This window comes from Kogia breviceps, chromosome 12 (assembly GCF_026419965.1).
Source record: "Kogia breviceps isolate mKogBre1 chromosome 12, mKogBre1 haplotype 1, whole genome shotgun sequence".
In the NCBI taxonomy this organism is placed as follows: Eukaryota; Metazoa; Chordata; class Mammalia; order Artiodactyla; family Physeteridae; genus Kogia; species Kogia breviceps.
Genome location: NC_081321.1, coordinates 30,656,838 through 30,682,708, shown reverse-complemented (window position 1 = coordinate 30,682,708; position 25,871 = coordinate 30,656,838). Strand labels below are relative to the sequence as shown.

The window sequence follows — 25,871 nt, the reverse complement described above, 5'->3', positions numbered from 1 at the left end:
TACTTATATTTATTTGGCTACATGCCTATACTTGACTATATGTTTACTGAGGGCAAGGTGGGATTGAAGGATATTTAGTGTCACATTAATAAAATATTTTCAATTATTTTCCTCAATTGCAGGAAAGTGCAAATGATAATAAGGTGATTTCTGAATCATCACAGATGAATGAATTTGAAACTCTGACTGCAAAGTTCCATTTTGTTGATCTGGCAGGATCAGAAAGACTGAAGCGTACTGGAGCTACAGGCGAGAGGGCAAAAGAAGGCATTTCCATCAACTGTGGACTTGTAAGACTAAGACTAAGGCTTTGTGCTGAGAATATAACAGGGCTATTTTATTGTCCTTTTCCCTTTTGTAATACATAATATCCAAGTGGAAATCCTTCATGCACTGAGCTGAGAAATGAAAGTTGCTGTAAACTTAGGAGTAATGCATTGAATTTTGATCTCCTCAGGCTGTCAGCTTTTTTCTCCTTTTCACATTGCAAATTTTCTTCATGTGTAAAAATTTAGTTGGATTAAATTTTATAATGTGTGCATAAAATAATCAATGCATATATATATATAATAGAAATGATTTAAAAATCCTTCTCACAAACTTACTGTTTTAATATTAAACATTTTATGGGATGACTTTCAAAGTAGTTTTTTTGCTAACATTATGTGACAGACTTTATTTTGGAAATTACAATCAAATGTTTTTTAGTAATGATTGTTTCAAAATGAGAACTTTTCTAGATTGTATTAGGAATTAACTTTAATACCATGCCATCTAGTGGTGTTTTTGATTGGAAAACACCTTGTGTTTGAGTTAGCCTAAAGCTTCTATTATATGGAAGAAAACGTTTTAGAACCAAATTTTTATGTAATAAATCTTTTCTTCCTATTGATTTCATTAAAAAGTTGGTTCTTTGTTCCTGCTTAAAAGTAATGGCATCCTAAATTTCTGTGTTGCTGACAGCACCAGGACAGGTGTTTTCTGCTTTGCTTCCCTCCGTTTATTCCTAGAGCAGGGGCTCCAAGCATATGGTCATTTTTTTTCTTTATTGCCCAATATTTACTTTTATATGATTGCAACCCTTCTGTGGGGGAATTATCAACTGAGACTGATTAGAGAGAGCCAGGCTTCCCAACTACCCATCTTGATGCTCCCACCATATAGTTGAATATGTGTTAAAAGGAGTGAGCGACCAGGATCCTCGACTTTGTGTATTGTTTTGAATTTCTTAGGAGATAAAATCATGGTGGTATTTACATTTGTGCTGTCCTGAAAAGACAAAAGCCATTGCTCTGTTTTCCTGTTCAGGCTATTGAAGCATGTTCAGACACATGGTAGAGTGTGGCCAGTGGTTAAAATTGCAGACTCTGGAAAAGGGGGACTAAGACACAGTGTGATGCTGATGCACTCGCTGCAGGATCCATTGGCTCTAACAAAGACATGGTTTTGCATTACTGAAGGCGAGCGTGACCAGCATTTAGGAAAATGCTTTTGCTGTAGGTGCTGGTTCAGTGACTGTAGGAAAAGCAGTAGGGGGTGACAGGAGGAGTGACTAAATAGTTCCGTAATTTGACTTAGTTTTAAAAATATTGGATGCTTAGCACATAGATTCATTGAATTTCTAAGTGCGGCTGTACTTGCATTAGGAATACCATGTTCAGACATAGCATACTGATATTTTTTTTTTTTTTTTTTTTTTTTTTTTTTTTTTGCGGTATGCGGGCCTCTCACTGCCGCGGCCTCTCCCGTTGCGGAGCACAGGCCCCGGACGCGCAGGCCCAGCAGCCATAGCTCACGGGCCCAGCCGCTCCGCGGCACGCGGGATCCTCCCGGACCAGGGCACGAACCCGCGTCCCCTGCATCGGCAGGCGGACCCCAACCACTGCGCCACCAGGGAAGCCCATACTGATATTTTTAATGTGGTTAAAGGAAATTTTGTTTTCCCATGAGGAAGCTATAGTACAACAGGAAAGTTTATAAAACTGTTAAACTAGCAAACAATTTGTTTCTTCACTGAGTTGAGGAGAAGAATTTGCAACGTGAATTGGCAGTTTTGTGGAGTAGGAATGGTCAGAAGTCATCAATCTTATAACATTTCTATTTCTAAAGAAAATCTCTGCATAGAAGTTTAAGTATTTGTGAATTATGGGTATATATATGGCATTAAATTTTGAGTGGTGTCAGTTTTTAGTAGTTATGTGGAAAGCTCCAAGTTTACTTTATATTAGAAAATACAAATGTAAAACAAAACCAAACACAAATGTTCTCAATTCTGCCATGGTTTCATTCATTATTTAAAAGTGTTATAATTAGTACATTTTTATAATTTTTTTCTCTCTCTTTCTTTTAGTTGGCACTTGGCAATGTAATAAGTGCATTGGGAGACAAGAGCAAGAGGGCCACTCATGTTCCCTATAGAGATTCTAAGCTGACAAGACTACTACAGGATTCTCTTGGGGGTAATAGGTATGCATAAGTGTTTATCCTCCATATTCCTTAACTTTAGTTATTCATTATTTTTAAAATAAGTTTGTAAAGTGATTTATAAGAACTGTTTTTACTGTAAAGCAAATTAATAGGATGAGGAACTAATAATTATTAAGTGCCTCAAATGTGTGAGTGCTTTTGCATGTTGTTATTTCACATATTTCTTATAACACCTCTTGAAGTAGGTGTTATTATTCCTATTTTATAAATAAGGAAATTGAAATCCAGAGAGGTTAAGTAATTTATTCAGTCACTTAGCTTATAAATGAAATCCTTGGCATGTGCTCTTTCTTTATACCATTGTTTCAGTTAAGTGCTTGGCACATAATTGATGCCTAATAAAATTTTGTTGAAAAGTAAATGCTGTCTTCTAAGTAATTAAAATATTATTCATTTTCTTTACAAAGTCTCCTAAAAATTAAACATTTTTTTACATTTGAGAAAAAATTTAAAAATGTTAATTGAATGAAATATAGGGTGATTGCTGGTTATTAACTTTGCCAGAATCATTGATATTCCTCCTTTTCTGTACTTTGCATCATCCTGATATGTTTCATCAGCTAAATGTATTCTTTTGGTAATGCATTCCTTTTTATAAACATCAGAATGTTGGCTTTAAAGGTGGTAACTTGGCATTTAAATTCAATCATAGCACATTTCAACAAGTTACACACAACTACAGTGAATCTATTTTACAGTGTTTTCAGCGGTCTAACATCATGTTTACTGATGCTATAAAATGATCATTAGGTTCTGCAAAATGATCATTAGATGCTGTAAAATTAAACTTGCAAACTTTCTTTTTGAACAACTATTATTCAAAGAATTTTGATAATGTTAAATTTATTTAGGTCTGAAGTTGGATGGATTTAGAAATGAAGTTTTGTTTTATAGAATTCAAGAGTATCATTTTTATATTCCTTCTTTTCATATAATATTGGCATTGTCTTAACTCATCTGTCTTCTAACATATCCTTTGTATTGCTTCCACTGTTACATATTTCTTACTTCTGGTCTATATTTTCATTCTGACCTTCAATATCAATCTGGGTCTTATTATAACAGGACAAAAATTTTTGTTTTTTAAGCCAAATATAAATTTTTAAAGTTTGCTAAATTATAACCTTTTTCTGTTTTTATTTCTTAGCTTTATAATACAGCTTTGTCTTATAACAAAGCAGAGATAGTAAACATCTTCCCCTTACAAGTATCAATACTTTTGAATACTTCAGTACTTCTGAGAGTTTGCTTGCCCTGTAACAATCTAAGATATTTGCACTGTGGGTTTTGAATTCCTCTTGAGTTTTAACTAAGCTATATCTAAAGAGTCTCAGATGTTCCTCACCCATTTCCTATCTAGTGGTAACACCTCTTATTCTCAGTGACCCTCAATTCCTGCTTAAAATTGTGAGATTGAATGCCTAATTCAAAAGCATTAAACTTTGTATAAGCATTGGAAAACAGAATTCCTTCATGTTGTGATGTTTGTACAAATTTCTCTTAAACGAAAAATTAAATCAAAGGTATTTGTGGAAACAAGCTGCATATATTTATGTGTACAGTTTGGTGATTTTTTTAAAAAACCAAGCTGGCTTTTATACATTTATAATGTTTAATGTAACATTTTTAAAAGTTTATAGCAAAAATTCGGAAAAATACAGAAAAATATAAAACATAAAAATCAACTGTATTTCTATTACTTTTAAGTAACTATTGTTAACATTGTGATGTATTTCCTCCCTAATGTGTAATATAATATGATATAACAATATATAAGATAAATAACTTTATTTATTTATTTGTTTGTTTATTTTGGCCATACTGCATGGCTTGTGGGATCTCAGTTCCCTAACCAGGGACTGAACCCGGGCCACAGCAGTGAAAGTGCCGAATCCTAACTGTTAGACCACCAGGGACCTCCCTAATATATTTAAATTACATGGTTTCCTTTAAGACAGAGTTATGGTTTTATATAAAAATAAACAACTTTCATTAAAAATTTTTTTTTCATAAACATAACTATTCTTGAAATTTGTGTCATTTGGGTTTTAATATGTGACCTTTTTCCTATACAATAGGTCTTAGCTCCTCTCATTCCTGATTTCACTATTATTCTTAAGCACTTGATCCCAATACTTCACAAAATACTTTTAATAAGGGAGGGTTCTCCTCCTTCCCACTTCCCAATTGTAGTGGGTTGATATTGAACATGACTATACTCAGCTTGTCCCATTATGTGAGTTTGAAAATACTTGAATTGGTCTATACTCTATTCAGTGAAATGAGTTCATTGATTACAGCAAGCTCAAATGTTGTAAAAGTTGCCAAAATGCTTACTCTCAATTTCTATACTTGTTATGAATTTGCCAGACTGGCACTGGACGGGGGATAACATTTTGAGTAGTCATATCCTCTAATCAGTATACATAATCATCACTCTCACTGGATTACCTTATCTTCTTCATCAACAGAGATGCATGACTTATCTTAACTTCTGACTTCAAATAAATAAATAAAATATACGCATGACATACAAACAATTATTAGGGACCTAATATGTTCCAAGTAACACAAACAAATAATAATGACCTAATATGTTCCAAATATTGTGTTGTACAAAGTAGTCTGATGAACAAAAAATATATGATGATCCTTGCCCTCTAGGAGTTTAGTATCTTAAGAGTTTGGATCTATAAAATTTCAATATAATCATAATGAACAATAAAGAGGTATGCAAAGGGTATGAGGAAGCAGAGAGAAAAAGTACAGCCAAACTCAGGGTTGGATTCTTGGACTAGATGACCTCTGAGTTGAATCTTGAATAATAGTAAAAGTAAGGGTAAACAAGGATGAGCAAGAGTTCACAAAGGAATAAAGATAGGTGGAATGGGACCCCTTTTAAAAGGGTTGCTATGAAAGGCATTATGCTAAGTGAAATAAGTTAGACAGAGAAGGACAAATACTGTATGATATCACTTATATGTGGAATCTAAAAAATACAACAAACTGTGACTATAACAAAAAAGAAGCAGACTCACAGGTATAGAGAAAAAACTAGTGGTTACCAGTGGTGGGAAGGGGCAACATAGAGGTGGGGGAGTGGGAGGTACAAACCGTTGGATGTAAGATAGTCTCAAGGATATATTGTACAACATGAGGAATATAGCCAATATTTTGTAATAACTGTAAATGGAAAGTAACCTTTAAAAATTGTGTAAAATTTTTAAAAATTAAAAAAAATGAGACATTACTACACATCTAAAATGAGTAAAAATAAAGCTTGACAATACTAAAAAAAATAATAAGAAAATAAAAGTGTTACTATGAGTGCTGTGTTGAGATTATTGGGAGAAGGCAGGAGTGGAAGCTAGGAGGCTATAGATTAGAATTGATAGGTTTAAATTTCCTACCAGGGTGGGTAAATTAGCTCCTTAACTGTTAGTGTGAAAGTGCCCATTAGACTCTCCACGTCTTTTTCATTGACGGAAATAGCTTAGGCATAATAAGCATTTTATTATCCTACTCTTCGGTTGGTAAAGCAATTCATCGTGACGATAAAATGTTTCCCATTTTTCCTATGTAATCTATCCAGAAACTCTGGAACTTTGACCACTCAATCACAAATGACATTTCATATTGTGAAACATATGGGTATACTAAATACTTTTCTTGACCAGGTGATAAGATTTTGTGTAAAATTTTTTGCTGAAATAAAAAATCAGGATGCAAGTGATTAAATAAAAAGAAAAAATTTAAATCCTAAAATAGGGACTTCCCTGGGGGCCACAGTGGTTAAGAATCCACCTGCCAGTGCAGGGGACACAGGTTAGAGCCCTTGTCCGGGAAGATCCCACATGCTGTGGAGCAACTACCCATGTGCCACAACTACTGAGCCTGCGTTCTAGAGCCCTCACGCCACAACTACTGAGGCCATGTGCTGCAACTACTGAAGCCCTTATGCCTAGAGCCTGTGCTCCACAACAAGAGAAGCCACTTCAATGAGAAGCCTGTGCACTCATGGAAGAGTAGCCTCCCGCTCGCCACAACTAGAGAAAGCCCACGCACAGCAACGAAGAACCAAAGCAGCCAAAAATAAATAAAAATTTTTTAAAAAATAAATAAAATCCTGAAATATTAAGTAGATAATGAAAGCAATGATTTTTAAACTTCAACATGTCATATTATAGATAGATTAAATTTCAGAATTATTCTGTGTATATTGCTTCAAAAAATTTTTAAAGAGATGAGAAATAAATATATGCACTGGTATTTGAGTATATGGTATTATGAGTCAAAAAAGGATAATATAAATTAATTTTCCCCAATTTTAGCCAAGTAAACAAAATCTTTTTCCTTAAGAGAGTCTTAAAGCATTGGGGCTTATAAATTTGCTTTTATATTTAAGTTAGTAATATCAATCTTTTGGTATCTCGAAGGAGAGATATTATTCAAAAGGTGGGAATTTTAAAATGATTATTTCAGTGTTTTATTTGCTTTTATCTGTAAACCTAATTATTTTTTGTACCTTTCAGCCAAACAATCATGATAGCATGTGTCAGCCCTTCAGACAGAGATTTTATGGAAACTTTAAATACCCTGAAATATGCCAATCGAGCTAGAAATATCAAGAACAAGGTGATGATCAATCAGGACAGAGCTAGTCAGCAGATCAATGCGCTCCGTAGTGAGATCACACGACTTCAGATGGAGCTTATGGAGTACAAAACAGTAAGCTAATGGTTTTGACTTTGCATTTTGTGATACATTTTGTGTACACGATGATACCTTTTTGAGATGGCTTGCACATATATGTCTCTGGAGTCTCTTCTCTGTCATAGTGGTGGCATCTTTCCTTTTGGAGGAATTCTGTAGTTTTCCGTGTGGGTAGCCTTTAATAATAATGTTCAGTCTAACAACCTGACCAGCCTCTTGTTTCAAAAGACTTGCTTCCCAGTCAGATTCTTTAGTGACAAATGCTCAAAGGAGAGATGTAATAGAGGGAAAAGGATCTCTTGCCTTGACGCTGTTAAGACAAAAGGGCTCTTGGTTGTAGAATTGCATAATCCTGCAGTATCCTTTAACAAAACTCTTGTGTATTTAAAACTTCTCAACCAACAGGGAAATATTTTTCTTTTCTAGGGTAAAAGAATAATCGACGAGGAGGGTGTGGAAAGCATCAATGATATGTTTCATGAGAATGCTATGCTACAGACTGAAAATAACAACCTGCGTGTAAGAATTAAAGCCATGCAAGAGACGGTTGATGTATTGAGGACCAGAATCACACAGCTTGTTAGTGATCAGGCCAACCAAGTCCTTGCCAGAGCAGGTATGTGTGTAGGGTGGGATGAGTGAGGGATTACTTTTGGAGAGCAGGAAATATTCTTCATGTTTGTTAATTTTGTGGAATATTTGAAGTGAAAAAGTCAATCTCTGTGTATACAGTCTGTGATTTTAAGTTAATACTTAATTTGCAAATAATACATTCTTACAGAAACAAAATATGCCGTATGCTTCATCACAGTATCTTACTTTCTGCTCATGTAATTAAGGGCAGGAAATTTGCTGTTTAAATTATGTTTCAAAGCATTATTGTTTGTTTCTATAACTTTGTTTTTTCTCTCATTCTGTTCTGTTGAATTTTAAAGGAAATTCTTTTTTAAATTAATTTTTATTGGAGTATAGTTGATTTACAGTGTTAGTTTCTGCTGTACAGCAAAGTGAATCAGTTATACATATACATATATTCACTCTTTTTTAGGTTCTTTTCCCATATAGGTCATTACAGAGTATTGAGTAGAGTTCCCTGTGCTATACAGTAGGTTCTTATTAGTTATCTGTTTTTATATATAGTAGTGTGTGTGTGTCAATCCCAATCTCCCAGTTTATCCCTCTCTGCCTTTCCTTATTTTATCTTGCAGGTGAAGGGAATGAGGAGATTAGTAATATGATTCACAATTATATTAAAGAAATTGAAGATCTCAGGTACAGTTCACTTTCTGTAATATATTATGCACGTATTTTGGGTTTTGCATGAAGTATTATTGCTATTTGTTGGGCTTATTTTGTAGTAACTATTCACAGTGATATTTCAGCCCTTTGGTCAGGTTAACTTTAAGGGAATAGCTACTTGCCTATAATGGAACATATGGGAACATAATGTCACAAACTACTTTCCTCTTCCCACATTACCTTCCTGGGTTATCCTCCTGCTCTTGTTGTTATACCCTTAATTGGAAGCTTACCTAACCTCATATAACAACAGGCATAATTGGTGTCGATGAAGTTACCTCCCTGCACCTCTTCACCCACCATTTGGGAATGGTCAACATCAATAAGTCATCTCTAATTTTTGAAATCTCCCATTACTCCTGTTCCCTTATATTTCTTCAGCTATCCTATATGTGTGAGTCATTGCATCCCTACCAATTTGCCTGCCTCTCTGGTACATACAAAGGCTCATTCATCACCCACATTTCACACACATATTGCAAATACTCACTGTATGCCAAGCATCATGCCATGGGCTGAACAAGTATGACATAAACGAGGAGTTCACAGTCTAGGTGGGTCAACTTACATAAATAGTCACATGTAGTAAATGGAATGACAGAAATCAGTAAATAGAACACCCATGCCTGGTGTGGGAATGTGGAGGGGACCACTGAGCACAGACTGGGAGAATTGGGGTCAGAAAGTAGATCAAGGACACTAACCATTTCTATAATATTTTCAGGTTCCATGGTTTGCCTTGATGGCTGAGCTGCTTTCTCTTTAAGTAAAACTACAGTCAGCTCCATCGGGAGCATCTAAATAGCTCAGATATCACTTCTGCTATCCATTTGCAGAAAATAACCAAGTGAGAGATTATCTTTCACAGCTACCCTAACAATTCTCTGTCTTGTATTTGTGTTCTATTTCCCTCTCTCTTCCTCTGGCTATTCTAGAGATTCTTAAACAGAGGTGAATAATGTTTCTACTGTTTCTGCCTCCGTAAGGCACACCAGGTCCCTTAAAAGCTTCAAAAAGTAAAAACCAGTGAGGAAACATCTGATGTAGCAATAGATAAAGTTACTCAAATAACTATTACTTTTATTCTGTTTATATATTTCCAAACTTTACCTTTTTGATGGAGACCTTTGGGACCTTAGGTTGTAGTTCCGGTCAGCTGCCAAACTGGACTTGTAGTTTCCATCTTGTGTTGGCAGTGCTCTTTCCTGCCTACTGCCAAAAACTTGTCCTCTGGCCAGTCTCCAGTGTTTCCTGACTCTGTAGACCCCATCTTTACCATTCCTTCAGACAAAACTAATATCTCTGTCTTTTAGTTCCTAAAGATTCTTTTCTTGCTCCTAGTCTGCTTCTTTTTATTGTTTTTTTATTTTCTTGGCACTGGTCAATTGTTAAGGCTGATTCCATACTCTGGTTTTTGGGCTTGATTTCCTCTCTTCCATCATGTTATTCTAAGACCATATCTAAGCTTGATCTCATTATTTGGTGAGTGGCTAGTGTCATTATTTCCTAGAAAACTGACTGAATCATTTCCATTCCTTCTAGTAGCTAAAAGGAGCATCTAATATTTTTCTTCTTCAAGTTCTTGAGTTAAGACTATTCTTTAAGCCATCTAGAGAACAATGATGACTCTTAGGCCTTGAGTCCAGTCAATGATCAAATCTTTCGTGGTATAGGTTAATAGCTCTTTCTACTTTCCCAACTTTTGTTTGATGGCTCTTATTCAGTTTGCCCCTCATAAAGTGTAGTCTTCTCGGATCTCAGCACTGTAATTTATAATATAAAAATAATTTACATATGGGATAAACATAAATGAGCTTTGAATTTAAATTGAATTACCTGCATTGAAATTTTTAAGCTTCTGTTTATTAAGTATATGACCTTGGGCAAATTACCTAACATCTTTGATCTTTAGTGTTTATCTGTAAGAATGAGGTAATACCTTCTAGTCTCAAAGAGTTATTATGGGGCTCAAATAAAAGAACAGGATGTAAAAATTATTAAATTGAAAAATACTGTAAAGGTCTAACGTATTATTGTTTAGGTCCAAGTTCTCACATTCTGTTTCATCTACCAAATTCTACTCCAGTCCATATTTTAATCAATACTTTCTCTTAGGGAGACATTCATTCACAGCTACTTAAACTTAATGTAAATTATGTAAATGTATTGCTACATGGGAATGTTTATATTTTAAGTCTTATCATTTTAATTATAAAATAATACTAGTTACCTTTTAATACACTTACACATCACGTTATTTGTTGTGAAATGATAATAGTCACTAATTAATCAGTTTTCTGGAGTTTAAAATTTTTGTAGAAATTTCTGAAAATATAGGAAAGTTTTAAAAAAGTTAAAATCATCCATATTCTCACCATTCCAAGAACTGATGTTAACATTTTGGTGTATCTCTTCAATAATTTTTCAATGCACACTTTAGCAAAACTTGTATCGGGGGTGCGTGTATTGCTTTGCTATCTATTCTTTGAAATGTGATGAGATATTAGGATCATATTTTTAATGTTATTAAATATTTTTCTAGCATGGTTTTTGCATGGCTCTATGAGTACTGTCTCATGGGTTGTAATTGATTTATTTATCTAATCCCCTACTGTTAGACAATTATATGTTTCCAACTTTTTGATAAGAATAGTTATTATTTGTTAAAAACATTATTAGTCAGGTGAGTTTTAAATTCATTGTATCATCATCCTCATAACCATCCTAGGGAAGTATATATTTTCATCTCCATTTAATGGAGGATTTAGAGATTCTGTGAGTGAAAAAGCTGAGATGAGATTCAGTAAGTGAAAAAGCTGAGATGCAAGCCTCAGTTTATTCCTTCCCAAGGAAGTCTGTGTACTTCTCCTCATGCCTCACTGCTTGGTCTCCTATTAAATTAAATGCAGACAGCAACAAGTGTGTGATTGGATGAGTAGGAAGAGAAGGAGAGGCAAAGAGAGAGATGTTATCTCTACAGCCCATGCAAAAAGCAGGATCTACTAATGTAGTGTGGGGTTGGTGGAGTTGGAGGTGAGCCCGAAACGTTTCAGCCTTTATGAGCACCAGGATGGAAGAAGCATTAAAAATATGCCCCTACCAAATGCAGACGTTTAAAATCAGGTAATAATCAAACACAAATTGTCTGATTATTATATAAATGAGCCAATTAAAAACAGGTCATTAATTGATAGCTAATTTATATTTTCATTCATTTTTTAAAAGGGTTTTTTTAAAAAATTAATTAATTTATTTATTATTTGTATTTTTGGCTGCCTTGGGTTTTCATTGCTGCGCACGGGCTTTCTCTAGTTGTGGCGAGCGGGGCTACTCTTCATTGCGGTGTACGGGCTTCTCATTGCGGTGGCTTCTCTTGCTGCGGAGCACGGGCTCTAGGCACGTGGGCTTCAGTAGCCGTGGCATGCAGCTTCAGTAGTTTTGGTGTGTGGGCTCTAGAGCTCAGGCTCCGTAGTTGTGGCTCATGGGCTTAGTTGCTCTGCAGCATGTGGGATCTTCCCGGACCAGGGATCAAACCCGTGTCCCCTGCACCAGCAGGCAGATTCCTAACCACTGTGCCACCAGGGAAGTCCCTTCATTTATTATTAACATTCATTATTATGTACCCAGGCTTTGTGCTGATATTGAAAATATAGAAAAGTGTAAATTTTTACTTTGAGTTTTTATCATTAAGCTGAGTTTTTATACTTAGGTTTCCCTCTTATTAAAAAATGACAGCATTATATTTAGAATTTTCTTTAAAATAATTTTGAAATCATTTAACTTAAAAGTTTGTACACAGCTATTTAACCATTTTAAAACATTGTAACTGTTGCAGCACCAAATATAAAGTAAAACAATTTCATTAAAGAATATATAGGACGGGGCTTCCCTGGTGGTGCAGTGGTTGAGAGTCCGCCTGCTGATGCAGGGGACACGGGTTTGTGCCCTGGTCTGGGAGGATCCCACGTGCCGCGGAGCGGCTGGGCCCGTGAGCCATGGCCGCTGAGCCTGCGCATCCGGAACCTGTGCTCCGCAACGGGAGAGGCCACAGCAGTGAGAGCCCCGCGTACCGCAAAACAAAAAAAACAATATATAGGACACTTATTTGTAACATATATTCACTGATTTGTGTATATTCTGTCTCTAGTTGATTTCAACAGTGTTATGAATAATTTTGGTAGGCAGTGAAAAAACACAGAGCTGACTGTGCCTTCTAGAGCTCAGTAGTTGCAAATAATCTAGCACCTTCCTCTGAAACATTTGAACATATGGCAAAAGCACTTAGTAATATAGTTTTGAGATAGAGATAGTAGGTAGTATTTTCTCCTTATAACCCTGTCTCAATCACCCTTGTGCCAAATTGACCTGGGAAATTTATTATACTGAAGTAGATAATTGTGTTCTTTATGTTTTAAATCAAATGGACTAAAGGAACTGGCCTAGAGGACTCTCTGAATCCCTTGTAGTCTCAACAATCCAGGCTCTTTTAGGATCTTATCATTCTGTGTTATTACTGACAACACATATATTATTTTCCTGTCATTATGAGGACCGCTTGAGCAAACAAAAGAATGTTTTTAATTATCAAACTCGGGTTTCCTTGGAGATTTCATCTTTTCCCATGCCATATTCAGGAGCCAGATATCTTTCAGCCAGTTAGGGGCAAGTTTGACTAACTATTCCTTACAGAGATTTGGAAATGTTATTATAGCATGATGAATGAGGAACAGGAAGGAAGGGAACCCTGCTGCTTGCACATTTTAAGTTTCAAAGATGAGTTTACAAAGCAACGATAACTAGTGCCTATTGACCAGAATGCAAGTAATCTAATTATCACTGGCACTTTTGAGCATGAAGAGTGTTACTTCAAATTTACAATTATTTAATCAGGAAATTTTAAAAATATCTTAAACACTAATGTTTGTGAACACATTTGTTAAAAAAAGCCGTACCTTGTAGCAAGGTTGAAATACATTTCGGGAAACTTTTTAGCTTGCAAAACAACTCATTTAAAATGTTCCCTCTTTATTCTTAGAGTTGTCAAGTTTGCAGAGATGGAAGGTAGAATGGTGGTTGCTAGGGACTGGGAGGAGAGGGGAATGAGGAGTTAGTGTTTAATGGGTACAGAGTTTCAACTGGAGAAGATGAAAAAGTTCTGAAGGTAGATGGTGGCAATGGTTGCACAACAGTGTGGGTGTACTTTGTGCTGTAGAACTGTACACTTAGAGATGGTTAGGGAGGTAAATTTTATGTTAAGTATTATTTACCACAATAATAAAATGTTTCCAACTTAAATGTATTTTTATTCACTAGGGCAAAATTATTAGAAAGTGAAGCAGTGAATGAGAACCTTCGAAAAAACTTGACAAGAGCCACAGCAAGATCACCATATTTCAGTGGATCATCAGCTTTCTCTCCTACTATAGTATCCTCAGACAAAGAGACCATTGAGATTATAGATCTAGCTAAGAAGGATTTAGAGAAGCTGAAAAGGAAAGAAAAGAAGAAGAAAAAAAGGTAGTGCTATAAAATCACTGCTATACTGCTAATTACTTTTCAGGCTATTTTAATTTGCAACTGCAATAAGTATACATAGCCTCATAAGTATATTAATAAATAAAATGTCATTTTACATAGGTGACAATTATAATTATATACTTTTAAAGATTTATCTCTACTTGTATGTAAAAAATTAATTAATTTATAATAATATGGTAGTGAATTTTATTTAGACTATGACAAGGTAAAATTACTATTAGAAATTATTTTATTATTTTTTCAAATAGCTGCTTTTGCATTCCATTCATCTTTTCTGCAAAGCTTGTTCTACCATTACTCAATATTTTCATTTTTTTCCATTTTCTAATACAATTAAATAGTCTCATTGATATATTCTGCTTCCTGTCTAGATTAGTTTAACTAAAGGCTAAACTAATTCATCAGACTGTCATTTAATATCATTTGGTCTCTTAAGTATTTTCTGTGGGCTCTAATTTGATTCTGTGAAAGTTATTTATGTTATTTCAGGCTTTCTGACTCTTCCAACAAGGAGTTACTCAGCTTTTCACCACTGTTCTAGGCTTCCTTTTCCTTGCATCCTGGTAATATCTCCCTCTGAAATCAACTGGATGCAAAGAAGAGGAGGAAAATTAAAATATGACCACTTGTAATCTGTGAGTGGTTAAAATCTCATAAATTGTTTACATGTTTACATATTGATTCTATGGTGCAGTCAAATTACTTACATAGAATATATTTTGAACATGCCAGTCAAATTAATTTTAAGCATTTTTGGCTAGATATTCCAAAGGGGGAAAAGATATCTTATTTGTCAAATAGCTTGTTATGGAGGTGCACTTTTTAGAATTACTATTGACATTTAGTCTAGCTGCTGCTTTGCTCAGTTTATTTAGAAATTTATTTTGACAACCAGGCATTTCTTCTTTGAATAGTCAGTTGACCAAAGTTATTAGAGGTTTAAACTCTCCAAATTAATTCTGCTGTTTGTCCTTGAGTTAAAAAGGACTGATTAGAATAATTAAAACAAGTAGTTGCACATCTATGGTTAGGAGGCATTGCAATTGAAACTGCATTCTTAAGATACTAATGTCTTAAAAGATGTTGCTCATGGATGGCTGATTATGGCAGCATTAAGAAATATATAATGATTCGTTCTTATGCAGGGCAATTAAAACTGTAACAGTGTTCACAGGATTATCAAAACTGGTTTGACCTAACATACTGTGGAAATGAAAATGAGACTTCTGCACATGACTTATTTATTTGTAAAATTCAGTTTTGTAGTTGGTCAAAATGTGAAATGGTATGACTTGTTTTTAATGGTGTAGGTGGTTTGTGTTCATGAATAATAAGTAAGGATAAGCAAGGGTATATTTCTCAAGGTCATGAGCTGATTCTGCTCTTTCCTTTTGAGGTAAATTTAGAGATGTTACCATAATCACCTGTTGGGTATGAATAATAAAAAACAGATAGGGATCCCAATAGAAACCTAGGCACTTTTGACGTTTTTATAGTGATCATAGGTACCCTAAATTTATACCTCTGGTGCAGGTTATTTCTGTGACAATGCAGGGTTGTAAGGTTTTTGACTGATAAATAGTTCTATTTTACTCAGCTTGATAAAGCATTTCATTTATCACCAATAACTTTTAGCTGTATGTAATATAAATTCCTTTTTAAAAAATATTGGTAAGCTCTCATTTTAGCCAAAGGGTTTGCTACAGTTGAAACAAAAAATAATAAAGAGTTTTGGTTGAAACAAAACATAGTAAAGTGTTTAGAATGACAGCAGCTTTACTGAAGTTAGTGATTAGTCTTCTACAGGAACTCTGTGGAGTCAGTAGCTTCTGTTTGGATGTATTGATTCTGGTTAAGTTGTATTACATGCCTCATATTTACTTATTTTATTTATCAAAGAGAACATTGCAAAATTTGGTTCTACCTCGACCTTGCATATATAGTAAGTAAGTTCAATTTAAAATCGTTTGGAACTTGGAACTAATTTTTCTCTAGAAAGTGTTACAAGTACATAATGTCCAGGTTTCCCAACTCACTCACATGAAGTGATATTTACTCATTCTATATTGTGGTAGGAGCAATTCAAAAGGGAATAGGAAAAGGAAAATAGGGGAAAGAAACTTTGTTTCCCTTCCATGAATGTAGACCAAACTTTGGGGGAAAATATTAATTTCTGCCTTAGCCATTCTCTCTTACTCCTACCTACTGACTTTCTGTGTCCCCATGCTACCTTGATCCATTCCTCCCTTATGAGGTCAGTTCTCATGTAATTCTTCCCTAACCTGAAGTACTCCCAATTTCAAAATCATCTACTTTCTTCTCTCATCTCCTTAAATTCAAAGTTGGAAACAAAGCCATCTGACTAGAGAAAGGAACTCATTCCAGTGGAAATGACTTATAACTAACACAATCCCTCTAGGGATATTTGTAATTTTGAAAGAGGAAGTTTTAATCCAACTATTGAAAATTTGGGCAGCAACCTCATGAAGAAAAAAAATTAAATAGAGTAGGGAAGATTTTTGTTACCCCTTTTGGTTGAGAGTTTCCAAAACCTATCTGGGGTTTGGCCTTTGGGTTCAGCTTTGCTCAGCTGTCCCAGTTCTCATAGCTACTTCTGTTTCTCCCACTGAATCCACAAATTCTTTAGAAGCTCCATGTCTTTTAATTTACTTTGTTTTTGTGCTGTTAGCCTTTGGTTGTAGTGACTACAGGGCCTCTGACAGTAAGTGTTGGTTGGTGGAGTGGCAACTGTATCATTCTTATGTCAGAAGCTACATTTGTGTTCAAGGAGGATGCCATAAATCCTGATTTACATGAAATTTTCACCCTTTGGTCAAAGTCTTTATCTAAACTACAACCAATTGCTAAGATGTGTGGTTTAAAGGTTGGCTCTTCTACCTTTCTGTGCTTATTTTCTGTTGAGCTGTAAAATAATCCAAAAGTGTAGGTAGTAAGAAAATAAGGAAGAATAATCGAATAGACTACATTGACTATTTTTTTTAGTTACACAAATGTTAGAATGGTTAGCAAGATTTGTCATCCCCCCCCATTTAACTCTGGAAGAGGTACTATAAATGGAACTAAATGAAATAAAGACTGAACTCCTTTAAATTATGGAGAAGTATCAGATTATTAGTATATATCTCTGCCCCTCTACTGTCATTTGGAACTATTGATTCTAGTGTTTTTTTAAAGAGATTGGGAAGGCATCTAAAGTTTATCTACTTATTAGCTCACATTATCCACATGTTTTAATATAGCTCTCTAGTGTAAGGTAAACAAAATTTCTTCATGTTGAAAATAGAAAATTTGGGGGTTTTGCTAGGGAACCATATCCTTTGAGTCATTATAGCTCATTATCATCAGTATAAGCCTAGATTAGACTTTTGTTTTTTTTTTTTACTTTTTTGGTGTATACGGATAAAGAAAATTTACCATTCATACATTAATCCCCATATTTTTGGATATCTAGCTTTAAATGACTTGCATTATAAAAAATTCACTCATTCATCAGACTGCATTATATTTGTATTTAGTGGTGTCAGGTTGAAACTCTAGAAACAAAGAGATTTCTTAGGCAATGGCTTTTCTTACCCTTTTCTAGCCATTATACTGGACATTTTGATCTCTGGTGAATATCACTCTGCAGAATTTTTTTCTCAGAAAGATTGCTAGTCTCTTCTTGCAATAACAGTATATAAGTTGATTGTGAAAAACAATCACAGGCCAGCAAATAAAAATCATGTTATAAAATTAAAATGAGAACTGCCTTGATGAAATAATCCATAACTAAGACTCAATCTCTTCATTTTAAAATACTGATGATTCTGGGGCTTCCCTGGTGGCACAGTTTTTGAGAGTCTGCCTGCCGATGCAGGGAACACGGGTTCGTGCCCTGGTCTGGGAAGATCTCACATGCCACGGAGCGGCTGGGCCCGTGAGCCGTGGCCGCTGGGTCTGCGTGTCCGGAGCCTGTGCTCCTAAACGGGAGAGGCCACAACAGTGAGAGGCCCGCGTACCAAAAAAAAAAAAAAAAAATACTGATGATTCTGAAAAAATGTATATTTTTTGGAATCCAGGCAGAAGTGTACTGTATCAAGATTGCTATATGCTTAATCAGAGCCTAGCACATCTATCTTTTTGTCTACATGAGAGATACTGGTATTCAGTACATTCCATTGAGTAAAGATTCCCAATTCTGTGTATTGAATATTCTTTAAATGTCAAAGCTTTTAAATACATATTTATAGTTTTTCTCATACTTTGCTGGTTGAAAAATAATCTTACTAATGGAAAATACTACATTTCCCATTTTATTGCCACTTTTGCCTTAGATATATCCTTTTGGTAGTCTAGTAATTAGTACAGTGATGTTAATTTTCAGTTAATAAAATTACAGTTTTCCACTGTTATCATAACAATCATATTCATTTGACCATAATACCATTTCATGTATAATTTTGAAATAGAATTTTTTTTAGATTTAGTGATGTTCACATGTAGTATATTGAAATAGAAAACAAGTTTAAAAATTAGTATCCTAGTATGTAGTATTAATGGTATTTTCATATTATGGTATAAAGGCATTACTTTTTGAAGCTCTTTTAATGATGCCATAAAAAGGTCTTTTGTAAAGGTTTACAAGGAAGAGAGGATATCATTGGAAGTAGGCTTTTTTTTTGGAAGCTGAGAAAATTGATCCATTTCAGGTTAAAACAAGCAATGGCATCCAAATATTCTTAACTGTTTATCAACTTTATAAATTGAGACTGTACATTTTACTTCTGAATAATTTCAACTGATAGTCTATATATACTCTTAGATATAATGCTGCTTGTTTTTCTTACTTTTTATTCATACAAAATGTATTGCCTTTTTACTGTGTATTGTCCTTTGATGATATCTTTTAAAATTTATTTTAAAGTCTTCAAGCTCATGTATCATTTTTACCTTCTTATCACTTTCGCTTTTTACTGTCTGGTTTGTCCTTCATTGGCTTGGCCTTCCAATACTGTGCCTCGTGATTTTGAAGGCTACAGAAACTTGAGGAAAGCAATCGAGAAGAAAGAAGGTTGGAATATTTCCCAGGTTTTTTATTAAAATGTCATTTAAATACTTAGTTGCCATTCAAAAGGATATATGCTGTAGAATTATAGATTGTTTCAGACTAGATTAGCTTGGTGCTCCTGGAAATAATGATGATTTTATAAAATTAACAAAAACACTGAAAATATAAAAAAATACTTTTTGAGAATAAAAGCCAGCAGTTATATGAATTAAAATTCAGGAATTTCATGTGAATTTAAAATAGATTATCATAATTTTGATGGCTAAAAATGGCCCAAGAACCCCACCCTTTGACTGTCAGAATATACCTTTTGGAAACTTGTGAACAGTCAAGGAATTATTAATTTGGTGGGAATTCGCATTTTGTTGCAGCACATGCTAAGTCATGGGTGGGCTCATTCTCATCTCTTCCTTATTTTATGTATCTTTGTTGGGAAAACAATGTTAAAATGGCAACAAAGTAAAAGGAAACTGTGGCCTTACTACAGATAAGATTTATAAGGCATATTTAAGGTGGAATTAGAGAAACAAGTTTTGCTTTTAAAATGTATCTGAAGTCAGGCATCAAATACAGGATCTTCTCTTTTTTCTCCATTTGAAATTTGAGCAAAATTTAGAAGCACTACTTCTGAACCCCCAATATAATAAAAATTTGCATTTTACTCATTCAATATTATGATTATTTAACCAAGTATCAAGTAGTATTTTACTTCTTATTAGAACTTCTCTTTATATATTTTTCTAAAGGTCTCATGATTACATAATCAAAATGATTAAGGAAATAAACTAGTTTCAAAATAATATTAACTATTTTAGAAGCACCACTTTATAATTTTATTTCTTACTAAAAATAAGCCTTGAGAACTTTTACTGTGCAACAGTTAAACTAATCTCTTACTTTAAATAGCTGAAACCATAAATTATATTTTCTTTACGTTATTTAATAATTTACATTCCACAATTATACCCTACATACTACATAGTATTCTGAAGTTTCTATAATTTATTCTAGAATTATATTTTAATTATATAGTTAAATTAAAATATAATTCTACAATTAAAATATAATTCTATCTGTAGGTCATCTTAGGACTCACCTAATTAGTTTATATTTAGGACATTATGTTTATCATTGGAATTAAATTAGAGCATTAAAATGTGAAAAATTTTCTATTTTGAAAGGTCAAAATAAAATGCATAGTTAAAGTAGTGTAATGGAAACATTTTCCCACCTTAAAATAGTTAAGTCCTTTAAATATAGTTAATGAATAGCATTTGCCTCCAGTTTTTATATGATGCCTAATAGATAACAAAAGCAGAATTGTTTGGTGTTCTAGGACAGGGCTTCTTAAACATGAATGTGCATATAGATAACTTGGGGTGTTGATAAAATGAAGATTCTCACTCAGTAGGACTGATGTGGAGCCTGAGATTCTACATATCTGACAAGCTTCTGGGTGATGCTGATGCTTCTCTGTCTGTGAACTGAACTTTGAGGCAATATTCCAGAATACTGGCTTTGGAGTCATGACACCTGGTTTTAAGTCCCCTTGAGTTGATAAGCTTCACCAGGCCACAGTTTCTTTTCTGGTTGTCAACAAAAATGTTGACATTGTTTGTCAAATGTCAAAGGGTTTAAATTACTTGATCACTAGTGTTCCTTCCAGCTCCAAGATTCTGATTCTATGTAAAGTGCAAACTTACATATTTTTCATTGCTGCTTAGATAGTTATTTTAGATATAAAATTTCCCCACTTTATTCAAGAAAGCTTGAATATTTGCTATACAATAATCATAAAGTATCAAATTGTATACTTTAAAACCTTAACCCTTACATGATTTATAAAGGTAAATTAATAATATAAAGTTAAAAACTGCTGATTTTTCTGCATCAGAATTGGCACAAACAGCTTATAATACATGAGTTAACTTCATATATAAGTGAAAATAACATTTGTTAAGCTGGATTCTGGTGACTTGGAGGGTGTAGGAGGGTGTGCTAGGTCAAGTATTTGAAACACGGTGGTTGTATGGCTATAGACCTGAATAAAAGGGAATTTGTGTTGGAGCTTGAAGTAATGAAGGAACTGACTGACAATAAAAAAATTGTATGCTGCAAGAGTTGCAGGTGAGGAAGGGAGACTGCATAGGGGAAGGGATAAGAAATGCTGATGGGAGATACCTTTCCTAACACATGCTCCTTTCCTAGTCTTAAGCCTTAGGCCTATCTCAAGTATAGCACTACTTGAGTACATGGTGCTGGCCTTTGAATCAGATGATTGGATAAAGGGGGAGTTTCTTTCTAGATTTTCATCTTGAAATGTGTGATGATGGAAAATGAGCAGTCCTATTATAGTACAAGTGAGGTAAGATAGGCATTCAGTATATTCAACATTTTTCTCTAACAAGCGATTTAACAAATTCATGGAACCTTGTTATAGTTTACTTGATTCCTCTCCAGTTAAGAGGATTTTATTGATATTCCTACTGGTAGTTTCTTCTCACTCTAGAGATATGCTGTCTTCCATGCATCTTTACGCATCTTTCAATTTGTACTATTCTATTCCAACATAATTAGTGTGTGAGAAACATAGGCAGAGGTTCCAAACAGAGGTGCTCATGCACAATCATAGAGATTAATATATGTAACAAATACTTCATGCACATTTATTATGCACATCCCTTGGGTACTGGGCATGTAATGCTGAGCCAAACAGACATGATCCTTCCCTCATGAGGCTTACAGTCTAGTGGGGAAGACAGAAATTACATAAATATCTAAATAAACATAAATTAAGAACTCTGAAAAATGCTTACAAAGTAAAAGTATTTGTGTTCATCTTGTTCTGAGTTCAAAAATGTCTTTGAGAATTGGGACCTAGAGTTAAACATTAGAGTTTAGTAATAATACCAGCACCTAAATGAGATTAATTTTTTAGCCTAGAAGCTAAAAATAAGTCCATGTATTAGGGCAATTATTTAATGTAGCATAATATCTGAAAGAAATGATAGCTCTTATAAAGTTATTCTGATAAAAATTTTAAGCTCTTTCTAGAAGAATTTTATTTGGAGAATATTGCTTTATTCAAGTATTCTTCTTATTCTTAATGATTTAAAAAGTTAACTATACCACAAGAAGAAAATTTTCATATGTAAATTCATTTAAAGTTCACTTTCTTAGTATTATTTAGCTTGATAAAATGTAGGAGTCTAATGAACGGAAGTGTAACTTCTGGGCATAATTGAATGTGGTTGCTAAACCCTGAAGGGTCAGAGTGATTTAACTATGTAAAAACTTTGCTCACTATAGAGTCTTCTTTTTCTCATGGCCACTAGGGCTGAAGTAATTAGTTTAGCTTTAACATTATGTGACATTAGTATATAACAATAGTTAGGGCTGCAGTACTGTTACCTGAAGAGGAAGCTTTTATTTGTATGGTGAATCTTGTGACAGATCCTGGAACTTCCTATTCAATCAGGGGTCAGGCAGAACTTCAGACAGTTCTGATGTCCAGAGACCCATTTCTGTGAGAACATTATGAGAAATAGCCCTGTGCTACAGGTATGACCTAGGAGAAAAGAACCTGTACTATTCTATTACCAGGGGAGACCTGAACACTGGGATGGATGCAGCTGGTATAGACAAACTTACCGTGGGCAGATGTATTCTTATCTTTAAATTTATTCTTAAATGTATTAGGACATTAATAAAAAATGCAGTTTCTATATCTTTGTATTAAGATGAGAAAAAATTTATATATTTAGATGAGAAAACAAAAATATATTTTATTTCCAATGAATTTAATTTGCCTACATTCTAGTTGATTGAATGTTATGATGACTAGTTCTTAGCCGTCTCATCAGGTGTCATGCTCCAGGGTATAATCTATTCCTCAGTGTTTCTAGAAAATAATATTTTCTCCATTGATATAAATCACTGTACTATGAGTTGAATGGCAGTTTCAATTTTCCTCTGAAGCATCAGACATGATAACTTTGCTGAGTTAAATGATGAACTCTTTCAGTTTGTTTTCAAAAATAACTGATGGTTTTTAAAAATCTGGGAGAAAAAAAAGTGAACAATTTTCCTCTCTACTTTAACATCATACACTTTTGCTTCCTTTTTTTTTTTAGTGTGGCTGGTAAAGAGGATAATACAGACACTGACCAAGAGAAGAAAGAAGAAAAGGGTATTTCAGAAAGAGAAAGCAATGAATTAGAAGTTGTAAGTATGAGAGAATAAACTTGTAATTTTAAGTCCCTGGATTAGGTTGTTCTTGGTTGCTGATAAATGTACTAACTTATATGTAGAAAAGAGAATCGGTTATCATACATCCATTTTATTTTTTATTATTTATTATTATTTTTTTTGTGGTACGCTGGCCTCTCACTGCTGTGGCCTCTCCCGTTGCGGAGCACAGGCTCCAGACGCGCAGGCTCAGCGGCCACGGCTCACGGGCCCAGCCGCTCCGCGGCATGTGGGATCTTCCCGGACCGGGACACAAACCCGCGTCCCCTGCATCGGCAGGTGGACTCCCAACCACTGCGCCACCAGGGAAGCACCATCCATTTTAAATTGTGTCCTTGAGGACTTCTTTTCTTCAGAAATGTGAGCTATTAAATATTAGCAACTCACAATCTTGTGCACTGTGGAAGCATTGTGTATGGGGTGATAGAATACTAAGAGAGATGAAGTACTCTTTGATTTAAGACAGAATTATTGTAAAATAACCTTAAAATTGTGGGTTGATATTTTTAACTTGTGAAAAGTGAAATTTTTGTGTTCTTGTACTTAATACTCACAGTCTCTTTTTTTTTGTATTTATTCATTGAGACTATATTGTGCATATTAAATATAAAGCACCATAATAGAAACTGGGGCAAAATTAAGTCATACGGCTAGGCACACTTCATAATATTGAGGGAGGAAGAAAAATTCTCACTCTGATTTTGTTTGTTTTTTATTGTTTATTTTTTAAATGAGTATAGTTGCTTTACAATGTTGTGTTAGTTTCTGCTATACAGCAAAGTGAATCAGTTATATGTATACATATACATCCACTCTTTTTTAGATTTCCTTCCCATTTAGGTCAACACAGATCATTGAGTAGAGTTCCCTGTGCTATACAGTAGGTTCTTATTAGTTATCTATTTTATACATAAGTGTATATATGTCAATCCCAATCTCCCAATTTGTCCCACCTCCCCCCTTTCATCCTTGGTAACCATAAGTTTGTTCTCTACATCTGTGACTATTTCTATTTTGCAAATAAGTTCATCTGCACCATTTTTCTAGATTCTACATATAAGCGATATTATACGATATTTGTTTTTCTCTTTCTGACTTACTTCACTCTATATGACAATCTCTAGGTACATCCACATCTCTGAAAATGGCAGAATTTCATTCCTTTTCTATGGCTGAGTAATATTCCATTGTATATATGTACCACAGCTTCTTTATCCATTGTTGATGGACATTTAGGTTGCTTCCATGTCCTGGCTATTGTAAATAGCACTGCAATGAACATCAGGGTGCATGCATCCTTTCAAATTATGGTCTTCTACAGAAAGATGCCTAGGAGTGGGATTGCTGGGTCATGTGGTAGCTTTAGTTTTAGTTTTTCAAAGAACCTCCATACTGTTCTCCATAGTGGCTGTATGAATTTACATTCCCACAAACAGTGCAGGAGGGTTCCCTTTTCTCCACACTCTCTCCAGCATTTATTGTTTGTAGATTTTTTGATGATGGCCATTCTGACCAGTGTGAGGTGACTTACTTTTCTCTAATAATTAGTGATGTTGAGCATCTTTTCATGTGTTTGTTTGCCATCTGTATGTCTTCTTTGGTGAAATGTCTATTTAGGTCTTCCACCCATTTTTTGATTGGTTGTTTGTTTTTTTGATATTTAGCTGCATAAGCTGTTTGTATATTTTGGAGATTAATCTCTTGTCAGTTGCTTCATTTGCAAATATTTTCTCCCATTCTGAGGATTGTCTTTTTGTTTTGTTTATGGTTTCCTTTGCTGTGCAAAAGCTTTTAAGTTTGTTCATATTTGTTTTTATTTTCATTACCCTAGGTGGTAGATCAAAAGCGAGCTTGCTGTGATTTATGTCAAAGAGTGTTCTGCCTATATTTTTGCCTAAGAGTTTTATAGTAACTGGCCTTACATTTAGTGCTTTAATTTATTTTGAGTTTATTTTTGTGTATGGTGTTAGGGAGTGTTCTAATTTCATTCTTTTACATGTAGCTGTCCAGTTTTCCCAGCACCACTTATTGAAGAGATTGTCTTTTCTCCATCGTATATTCTTGCCTCCTTTGTCATAGATTAGGTGGCCATAGGTGCGTGGGTTTATTTCTGGACTTTCTCTCCTGTTCCACTGATCTATATTTTTGTTTTAGTTCCAGTACCATACTGTTTTGATGACTGTAGCTTTGCAGTGTAGTCTGAAGTTCAGCAGCCTGATTCCTCAAGGTCTGTTCTTCTTTCTCATGATTGCTTTTGCTATTCTGTGTCTTTTGTGTTTCCACACAAAATGTAAAACTTTTTCTAATTCTGTCACACAGTCTCTCTTAATGAGGTAATCAGTTTGCTTTGCCAATATTGTGCTATTAATGGACACAAATGACATTTTAGGAAGAAAGTCAAGAAGTGAGTGATCATGAAGATGAGGAAGAGGAAGAGGAGGAGGAAGAAGATGACCTTGAAGGGGGTGAAAGCTCTGATGAATCAGATTCCGAATCAGATGAAAAAGGTACTTGTCCT

General features: G+C 34.4%; 1 protein-coding gene across 9 annotated transcripts in view; it reads left to right on the top strand.

The window, feature by feature from the left end:
* KIF21A (kinesin family member 21A) overlaps positions 1 to 25,871 on the top strand; it is a 159,670-nt gene that overhangs the window by 85,952 nt on the left and 47,847 nt on the right. For 7 of the 9 annotated variants that reach the window (XM_067009069.1, XM_067009066.1, XM_067009068.1 and 4 more), the window contains 9 exons: positions 123 to 290; positions 2,351 to 2,466; positions 7,020 to 7,215; positions 7,627 to 7,816; positions 8,409 to 8,472; positions 13,813 to 14,016; positions 19,070 to 19,108; positions 23,239 to 23,329; positions 25,743 to 25,860. In XM_067009069.1, the coding sequence (XP_066865170.1) occupies positions 123 to 290; positions 2,351 to 2,466; positions 7,020 to 7,215; positions 7,627 to 7,816; positions 8,409 to 8,472; positions 13,813 to 14,016; positions 19,070 to 19,108; positions 23,239 to 23,329; positions 25,743 to 25,860 (1,186 nt within the window). The remainder of the gene's footprint in view (positions 1 to 122; positions 291 to 2,350; positions 2,467 to 7,019; positions 7,216 to 7,626; positions 7,817 to 8,408; positions 8,473 to 13,812; positions 14,017 to 19,069; positions 19,109 to 23,238; positions 23,330 to 25,742; positions 25,861 to 25,871) is intronic. The other 2 variants (XM_067009067.1, XM_059082251.2) reach the window with 1 other exon arrangement.